This window comes from Equus asinus, chromosome 13, assembly GCF_041296235.1.
Source record: "Equus asinus isolate D_3611 breed Donkey chromosome 13, EquAss-T2T_v2, whole genome shotgun sequence".
Classification (NCBI taxonomy): Eukaryota; Metazoa; Chordata; class Mammalia; order Perissodactyla; family Equidae; genus Equus; species Equus asinus.
In genome coordinates, this window is record NC_091802.1 from 18,436,303 (window position 1) to 18,446,615 (window position 10,313).

At 42.5% G+C, this 10,313-nt stretch overlaps 1 protein-coding gene across 2 annotated transcripts in view; it reads left to right on the top strand.

Annotated features, from left to right (window-relative positions):
• BLMH (bleomycin hydrolase) overlaps positions 1–8,940 on the top strand; it is a 44,666-nt gene extending 35,726 nt beyond the window's left edge. For both annotated transcript variants that reach the window (XM_014827023.3, XM_014827024.3), the window contains one exon: positions 7,967–8,940. In XM_014827023.3, coding sequence (XP_014682509.2) covers positions 7,967–8,118 — 152 coding nt within the window. In that variant the 3' untranslated portion in view covers positions 8,119–8,940. The remainder of the gene's footprint in view (positions 1–7,966) is intronic.
• The last annotated feature ends 1,373 nt before the right edge of the window (positions 8,941–10,313 follow it).

The window sequence follows — 10,313 nt, forward strand, 5'->3', positions numbered from 1 at the left end:
GTTACTGGTTGCATGACTCAGTTTCATGAGAGAAAGCAGTGGAGGTGAATAAACTTAGTGCTGAGGAAAAACCATTAGCAACAGCATCACCTCACATTTATTGATGGGATGCAGGGAACCATGCACAGACCATGGGGGAATGAATGTCTCGGACCCTCAGAGGAATTTATACTTACTCACTTATGACACAGGAAGGGGATCTGAAGAGGGCTGTGATGTGACAGAAGTGGCATTCGTGGTGTGCTCTTCAGACTGTAAGATATAGGATAAAGCAGACAGAGAAAAGCAAGAGAAAGGATGATTTCTCAGAGAAGGGAGGTGACAGAGAAAGAAGAACCAGGGAGGACCCCCTCAGTGAGGAGACAATAGGAAGACATTGAAGCTGAGGTTGTTGAAATGGGTGTGGGGTTAGGGAGAAGCCGAGGGACTGGATGATGTCAGGGAGAACCTGGTGGTAAATGATGCAGAGCAGAGCAGTCAGAAGATGAGTCCAGGAGAAAGGCTTTGCGGTTAGACTTTAAGGCAGGTTTTGGAAACTTCAGGAGGAGTGGGGGTGGAAGCGCAACTGTCCTGTTATGCCATCTCAGTGACATTTTAGTGCTTAATTCCTTCAAATGCTAGGTCCTTGGCCGGGGGGCTGGGAAAATTGAAGCTGGAACCATTGATGCTGTAAATCTTGCTCCATATGATGTTTTAAATTTATTATAAGAACAAATATGCAAAACAAAAACGCAGAATAAGTGCAAAATATTATTGCGGATAAACTGCAAGGGAGATGGTGAGTGATTGGAACTGTAAAGGCTCCTTAGCAATTCTTCAGGGGTGAGTGGAGTTTTAGGAAAGGTATTAGGCTTGTGGCTTGTTTTGGAAAGGAAGTGGGAGGTCAGCCAGGGAAACGGTAGCTGAGAAGGGTAGCTTTTGGCATGTGGAGCATGCTGCAGGAAGGTCCAAGGAGTGAGGCCAAGAAATATTGTTGCCTGCTATCCATGGAGCTTTTGAGGAATGATCAAAAAGCAGGCCTTGGGGCTGGCCCCGTGGCCGAGTGGTTAAGTTGGTACCCTCCACTTGGGCAGCCCAGGGTTTTGCTGGTTCGGATCCTGGGTGCAGACATGGTACCGCTGATCAAGCCATGTGGAGGTGGCATCCCACATGCCACAACTAGAAGGACCGACAACTAAAAATACACAACCATGTACTGGGGGGCTTTGGGGAGAAAAAGGAAAAAATAAAATCTTAAAAAAAAAGAACAGGCTTTGCCTGAAACAAATACGAGTAGTGATAGTTTTGGGGTCAGAGAAAAATCATTGAGTTCGGCAGGAAAACAGACCCTTGGCTGACACCTGAATTTGTGTTTTCCTCTCCTCTCCAACATCAGAGATCCTGGCAGGATTGTGTGTACTCTCAGACTTGCCTGGATTGTTCTCACTGGTCCAGGGAAAGGGGAGATCAGACTGGGTAGTGTGTTGCCTTCTGTCTTCAGCTCAGAGGTGGACAGGCTTCTTCTGGACTCCTTAGCAGAGGGCACTTCCTCAGGAAGTGTATACTTCTGCTCACTAAACTTTGTTGTGGTTTGATGGTTTGAAAAAATACAACCCACAAACCCAAACAACCTCTTTCTCTACCACACTTTTCCCTCTGCTTTTTTCCTGGAATATTTACCAAGGAAATGGTATCTTCTCTAACCTTTGTTTCTGAAAGAGGCCACAGGTAATATCCAGCTATAAGGGTATCCCTTGTCTTATGTAGAAGGTTCAGGAGCATGAATGTGTCCTCACCACATAGCTGGACTTTGGTCTTTGCTCTGGAGGAAAAAGAAGCCTCTTCTCAGACACTGTCCAAATGTCTGTCTCGTAAGTGGTGGTTTTTGTTGTGTTCCTCTTGTTTTTTTTAAACATCCAGCCCGTCTTGTTCTCCTTCCTTCTAAATATATGCACTTAGAACACATGGTATCTCTTTAATTTAAAGATATAAAATACCTCATAAATGGACCCCACAAAAACTGGGCACATGACTGTTGATGTGGGATGTGTGAGCAGATGGAATTGGCTCCAAACAGTTAGGTGCTTGAGCTGGATTACGTGCTGTTGTGTTATCTGTTGCTGAAGCCCTAACTACCTGCCATGTCTCCTTGTTGCTGAGTGCTCTGTTGGAGGAAGCTGAGCCCCGTGGACAAGACTGAATTTGAAGTTAAGACTTGAATTTGAGTGTGGGCTTTACTTACTGGCTCTGTGACTTTAGACAGCTCATAGCAGCCCTGCCTGCCTCGTAGTGTTGTGAGGATTCAAATCAAAACAAGCCTAGTGGATGTGACATTTCATTGTGAAGTGTAAGCTCCCAACAGGTTTGTGTGTGTTTTTGTTTTGTTTTCTAAAGTGTAATTCTTAATAAATAACAAAACTACATTGTTCCAAAATTAAAGTACAAAAAAGTATAAAGAGGATTTTATTTCCATCTCCGTCACTCTCCACTCTATTCCCCTCCCCTTCTTTCAAGTTGGTTTCTATTCAGTTCTCTTGTATCTTTCCAGTGCTTTTTAGTGTACCAAAGTAGCATGCATATACCTGCTCTGCATCTTGCTCTCACTTCACTTAACAGCATGTCTTGGAGGCGTTTCCATATCAGTCTCACATCAGTACAGCTTCATTGTCTTCCATTGTCTGGATGTGCCATAGTTTATTTAACCAGTTCCCTTACTAATGGATCTTGGGTTGTTTCCAGTCTTTTACTATTACAAACGATATTGCATTGAATTAATACATGTAAAATGCTGAGAACAGTGCCTGACACATAGTAAGAGCTGAATAAGTATTAGCTATTACTGTGCACAAATAAGTAAATATTATGTGCATGCAGGTCCTGTGTGTCTATAGGATGAAGTCCCAGAAATGGTGTTGCTTAGTGAAAAGAGTAAATGCATTTGAAATTTTTCTAGGTATTTCCAAACTCCATTCCATAGGGATTGTATCATTTTGCACATTTGCAACATACTCTATACAAATGTAAAATATTAGGGCATGCTTTACACAGTGGGTACCTAACAGAAGTGGTTGACAGATAATCACTACTTAATGATCTGTTTGAATTGTGTGTTCGTAATTGGAGACTAGACTGTGCCAAGGCCTCAGTGAGTGCTGGGCTTTTCAGTGACACTGTTTTTCTAATGTTTTCTTACCACTCTTCCTACTTTTTTCTCTTATTTATTTTTTGTTATAGTAGCAGAAAAATGTTTATAAGCATAACACCAAAATTAGAAGCCATAAAGGAAAAGATTGATAAATTTGACTTCATTAAAATTAAAAATTTTAGCAGACTAGAAGACATCATAAACTAAATTAAAAGGCAAATTACATAATAGAAAAATGTTTGCAACCATCATAATGTATAAATAAATAGTGTACTGTTATTGATCACTATGAAAAAGGGAAATACACCAGTTAAAAATAGGCAGATGTCCCAAACAGGCACCTCACCAAAGAAAAGTGTAAGTAGCAAGCAAACACACACACACAAAAGTTCAAATTGGACCCAAAAAGAAAGTTTTAATTATACATACCAAATATTGATGAAGAGATAAGGAAATTAAATGGATAATTAAGGATATAACAAAGGTTTAATTGTAAAAATGTTTATAGCAGTGTTGTTTCTAAGCATGAAAAAACAATCCAGATTCCAACAGTCGGAAATTGATGAAATACATTCTGGTTTACTCATACAAATTCAGCATTTAAAAATTATGGTGTAGATAGATGTAGTTTTTTGTCAATGTGGAAAGAGCAATATTGGAGAACAGTGTGTGTGGTAATTTGTAATAAAAGAGTATGTCTGATGCCCTGTTTGTGTTAAATGTATAGAGTCTGCACGTAGGAACTCTGCCAAAGGATATACGTAAAATCTGAACAGGGCTTATCCCGAGGTGGTGGGATTGTAGGCAGCTTTTAAGTTTATATTTGTCTCGTCGTCCTTCTCAGCCACCACTTCCTCCTTCTGCTCCTCTTCCTTCTCCCTCTCATCTTCCTCCTCCTGTGTTTCCAAAGTTTTTATAATGAGAGTGAATTATTTGGGTAGTCTTTAGGGAGTCAAAAAGCCGTGTAACATTTCAGAAATTTGGGGGGGATATCACCTACCCCATGATACAAAATTATCATTTTGTTACTTTTTTCGTTTTTCCCCCCTGTGTGTCTGGATTTGTATCATAGCTGTAGTTATATAGGATATACTGTTTTCATATACTTTACTTTTATCACTTAAACGTTTTTCCATGTTGCTGCATAGTCTTCACAACTTCATTTTAAAAGACTAAGGTTTTGAGGAGTGCTTTCTCACTATTTTTTAGGAAGTTTGAAGCATGAGACAAGTGTCAGTGAGGTTTTGCTTTCCTCTCTGGAAGCCTTTCTTCAGTCCTGAGTTGTCACCATGAGGTGAAAGATTGATAGTGACTTAATGAGGCCTCGGTGGTCTGGCTTCCTTAGGTCCAGGCTGCCAGACAGACCCATCAGAGCAGAACAGATGACTTGATTTTGTTACACTTTTTTTTAAATAGAAGAAAAACCTCATTATAAATAGTGTATTAGTGAGGAGAAATACTTCACAGAACAAAGCAAAAAATATAAAATCTATATAATTCATAAATGATATATTTGGCACCTTACTCTAGTCTGAGAGGATTAAATCTTAGATCCCTGGTAGGATTTCAGAAAACTGTTTTCTCAGGTAAAGGTCTTCTTTCCCTTAAACTGACCCATTCAGAACTGTTCTGTTTGTGAGTGAATTTGGCCTAACCAGTCTAGAGCTGTATCTGCAGACGCTGTTTTTCCCTTTACAGACAGATACTACGCTTTCATTTAACAAATAACAGAAACATTGCCAGTTGCTTTGAAAGACTGTTCACTTATTTTCTTTCTTTCTCTTTGCATGTAAACAAGAGTTAAAGTTGAAACAAAGTTTAATTTCACTTTAGTTCCTAAAGCTGAGTTTATCTGTTTATCTGTTGTTTCCCTAAATGTAACCTGGGGATCCCTGGAGCAGGTTCTTCTTTTCTTTCCCTTCTTGCTTGTGGACACCTGTTTAGTGGCCAGGGTGCTTAAAGGCTAGTGGCTGCAACTTTCCTCAATTCAAAATGGCCACTTCCGTCCTGCCCGTTGCGTACTTGCTGCTCCTTTACACAGCACTTGCTTGAGTTTCAGACGTACTGATCCTAATCTTCTCAGTCAAACTCCAAGACACACAGTATCAACAGCTACAGCAGCTGCAAGTTCATTATCTACTCAGGGTGCAATTACTTGGCAGCCACCTAGACTGTGGGGGTTTTTGTGGGCCCCCAAAGAACTCATATCCTGAAGAGAGAGACTAATCAAGGCAGGTCCTCTTGGCAGGGACACTGAAAGGGTGGATTGGAATTGATAGGAGTTTTAATTTGTGAGGACTTAATCTGATCTGCTTTTGGAACAAGATATTGTAGATGTACTTATTGTCCATTTTCTCTGGGCATTCTTTGAAGACTCATTTGATTGTGTGATGATAGTATTGTCGTAAGGACACAGAACTTTATTACATGAATCTGCTTCTATCTTTCACCTGCCTCAGTGCCCAGAGCTGCTCTGAGGATTTGTTCAGCCTGCATTATGGTACGGGAAGGATGACTAATGTTAAATGGTGTAGTATTCAGCAGTCTGGTCTCCTGCCCTCTGAAAGCTCCTTTTTGGGAAGGCAGATGCTGACTTTCTTAGGAAGCGCTTGGAGTGCAGCAAGAAATGGTACTGATTGGCCCTTCAGCTGGGCAAGCTTTGGTTGCTAGAACTTAGTGGCAGTAGCGTAGGTGATGATAAGAGCCAGGTCCTGACTGAGTGACAGGAGCAAAGTCAGGGACTTTGGAGTATATGATCAAGACAGAAACCAGAAATGGGGCAGGCCACAGCGTTTGTCTTCTCTCCTTCCCTGTATCTCCTCTTGAGAAGAGGAGCACTGGATCCGGGGGCTGGCATCAGGGGACAGGGATATGTGCCATTACCTGACTTGGTCAGAGCCCTGGAGCACTGTTCCAGGGCATTTTCCTGTGAGGGTAAACATGCTGTGCCACGTCACGATGTGTTGTCTTTGACTTCTCACAGGGGAAGGGAAGAATTGAGCGTAGGTGACCTCACCAAACAAACTGTGTTTTCAAGTTAAATGACTTCTGACACACCATTTAGCTTACAACATTAGACTTACCATCATGTTGCCTTTTAATTATTTAAATCAGTCTTGCTTTTAGAACAGCAGTTCTCAGAGTGTGATCTGAGGACCCCTGCAGGTTCCTGGCACCCTTTTAGGGGGTCTGCAAGGTCTTCCCTTCTCCAACAGCCTATCTGTGTGAGACCAATTTTCTTCATCTACTACAACCAGAACAACAGATTGCGACAGATGGAACACAGAAGCAGAGGAAAGAATTTAGCTATCTTCTGCGAAGCCAGACATTACATTGTAAAACAGTGCCACTTTTCTAACTAAAATTTATTTTGTTTTGGAGAACAGAATTATTTTTTCCTAAAAATATATTATTTATATTCATATTTTTCATTCTTATTTTTAAATGAATTAATATTTTTAACTTTCTCTTTTAATTTCTAATACAGTAAATATCAGTAGGTATAATCCACAAAATGTAAAACAACTTTTTGGCGTCTTCAATAATTTTAAGAATATACAGTCTTGTCTTGGGGCCAAGAAGTTTGAGAACTGCTGCACTAGAGGACCATGTTGGCAGAAATACCTCCATCTTCTTTCTTTCTCTTGGTTCTGTGTAGTGGGAAATGAAATAGCACAGGCCTAGATTTGCACAGACACTTTCAGAGAAAAATGACTCAAGTTTCTAGTATGTAGTAGGTGCCAGATATGGTAAGATGATGGTGATGATGATGATGATGATGATGATGATTGCTATTTCCTGTGAGACCTGAGATGTGTACCTGCTTGCAGTGCCCTGTGTAGGTACACATTTTTGTGCTCTGTGCTCTCTCCCTGGCCCATTCTTGTTTTAAATACACACACTTTAGTTTATCACCTTACTTTGCTTTTTATGTTAACAGTAGTTCAGGTGAAGCATCTTCCCCCTTGCTGAAGTTTGTTGGAAGTATGTTCCTGAAGGGGAATTTGTGTTGTCCCGGTAGAGATAGGAAGAGGCAGTTTTCTAGGATGGATGCCTCATGATACCACACTGTTTCCGTCAGATGAGCTCTCAGCCTGGGGTGTCAGTACAGCTGTGCCTCTCTGCAGTCCCACCCCCAGAGACACCTATAAAGCCAGGGCCTTACTGGGGAAGAGAGGCCGAGCAGCTGCCTCAGTTTGCCAGTTCTGCCTGATCCTCCTCAGAGATTTCCTCCCAGGAAAGCAAGGACTGTGTTATCATTTGACTCACACAGTATCATCTGCAAATAAGTGACTACCTGGGAATGATGACATGGCCTCCGCAGGATTCCCCCAGCAGTTTAGCTGGTTGTAGGAATTTATGGTAGAGAGGAAGGAAGGAGAACAGCCAGCGATCCTGAGAAGGTGGGTGAGGTCAGAATGGAACTGGTATGCTTGCCCTTCTGACCCTAGAGTTAACCCCTGCGTGTGGCTGTATGAACAAGGAGCATTTCCATCTCCTTCTGGGATCATCCACTCACCTTCATCGAGGCAGCCTGGGCAGCGGAACAGCCAGGATCTGGTAACAGCCATAGGTCCAGGGCCCAGCTCTGAACCTCACTCATGTGTCCTGGGCACGTCACTTAGTTACTCCGAGCCCCACTTTTCCAATTGGTAAAAATATAGCCATGCCTGTCCTGTCTGCTTCACAGAATTTCTAATAAGACTTAGATTAAGTGAGATTTTAGATGAGAAAGCTAAAAACACGGACAAATGTTAGTTTTTTTAAAAGGCTTCTCTGTTGTGCTAGTAGGGTTTCTGCTCTTTGCCCTTGCCCTCATGAGGCTTCTCTTCTTTTCTCCAGGTTACCTGTGCATGACAGATGAGTGGTTCTCTGAATATGTCTACGAAGTGGTGGTGGACAGGAAGCATGTCCCTGAAGAGGTGCTAGCGGTCCTAGAGCAGGAACCCATTGTCCTGCCAGCCTGGGACCCCATGGGGGCTTTGGCCAAGTGATATTGCCTCCAGCTCTTTCCTCCTCCCTTGGGACCCGAAGTAGCTGCAAAGGACAGATCCAGGGACTGAAGCCAAAGTTACACAGGTGACTGTGTGTTCTCACAAGACACAGCCAGACTCTTGGATTTCTCCTCCAGGAACCTCTTCGGGAAAGTGTGCTTTATGCTGAAACAAAATATTCTTAAAGAAAAAAGGGGGGAAAGATCGGGTCACACTATCTACTCTCCTCATCTCCAACAGCTCAGGACCTCTTAGCATTTTAATTAGATGTAATTGTTTGTCTTAACTTTGTCAAAAAGATTTGGTTCAGTGTTTGTTTTAATAAGACAGGAGAGGATGAGCAATCGAGGTGTGTGGAGAGAAAATGGACCTAATGCTCCTTGTTCCTAGAGTAGAGTGGGGGGAGGGTCACCCTAAGATTTGAGCTCTCGAAACTGCATGCTGCCCGACAGTGTCACTGTCCTCCCTACGTGGCAGTCGCTGAATTGAATTTTTTCAAGGTAATTTCATGTGCCTCTGATAACCTAGGAATGGGAGGTTGATCACGTCTGACATGATTCCTTCCTATTGTTCTAAATTGTAGGGGAGCACAGCCCTCCTTGAGTCAAGGGTAAGTAGAGGCCTAGAGAAAGGGGGGTGAGAGAACAGCCAAACCGTATCATGATCTGAACGATGATCATTGGGGGGGGGGGCTCTAGCCAAATGCTTTAACTTCTGCCTTTGGAATTGGGCGTCGGGTGGGCAGGAAAAGGTGATATCCATTCTTTCTGACAACCAGATGGTGCTGAGAAGCTTTTGAATAAAACTCTTTGCTAAATGAGAGGAATTTGGCTTACTTGATCTAAGAAGTGTTTCTTTCTTTAGCTACAAAGGAAAGCAGCCGGGTCACTCATGTTCTTCAAAGTGAAAAAAGAGCAGGTTGGTTCAGGGCTTCCCTGCCTCAGCTTCTCCATGGGACACCTGATCCTTCCCGGCTGTGCTGATGCTCACTGGCTTCTGCAGAGGGCCGCCAGCACCGTATTCACGAGGGCTTGGGCCCCTGACACCTAACCATTCTTGCCCTCAGATCCAGGGTCCCTCCAACGGTGGGAAGTGAGGCTCTACTGGGTCCAGCTTTAGGTGGGGCTGGAGAATATGTGTTCTACCGAGACTGGGCCTCCCTGTCACTGAAAGCAAATCAGTCCAGCACCCTCATCAGCATCCCCATCAGTGCCTGAGCCCCTACCTTTCTGGCTCTCCAAGAATCGTCTCAGTCCTAGCAGGGGGTGTTTTCTGTCACAGCACTTTCCAAGATCATATTAGATAAAGGCTCAGGTTTTAATCACAGTGTTTACAATATTCTAGTAATCCTGTTCCAGCAGGATAAGTAAGTCTATTTCTAGACACATCATGGTGAAACCCCAGAACAGATCTTAAAAGCATCTGGGAAGAAAAGACAGATTACCTCCAAAGGAAAGACAATGGAATTGACAGCCACCTTCTCATCAGCACCTGTATATGCCTGAAGACAGTGAAATACATCTTCAAAGTGCTAAGAGAAATGAACTGTAAACCCAGAATTCTGTACTCAATGAAACTGTCTTTCAAAAACAAGAGTGTGGGCCGGCCCCATGGCCGAGTGATAAAGTTCGCACGCTCCCCTTTGGTGGCCCAGGGTTTCGCCGGTTCGAATCCTGGGTGCAGACATGGCATGGCTCATCAAGCCATGCTGAGGCAGCATCCTACATGCCACAACTAGAAGGACCCACAACTAAAATATACAACTATGTGCGAGGGGGACTTGGGGAGAAAAAGCACAAAAAAATGAAAAACAAAAACCCAAGAGTGAAATAAAAGACATTTTCAGTCAAAAACTTGGCCAAACAGAAAGATAGTGATCCAGTATGGAGGGTCTGAATGCAACAAAGAATATAGATCAGAGAAAGTGACAAATATGTGTATCATTAAAAAGTGATTGTAGGAAGTCTTGTAGTGTTCAAAAAAAGAGAAGCGAAATACATGAAAATAAATAATTAGGGAAGGAAGTTGTTGGAGTAAAGTCCTTACGTCATTCCAGAAGAAGAAAAGTATGTTGATTAACTTTAGACTTTGGTATGTTAATTGTATATGCTAAAAATTTCTAGACTAAGTACAAAAAGATAAAACAGAGGATGCAGTTTCCAAGCAAGAGTGTAATCAATCTATAAAAAGAGAGA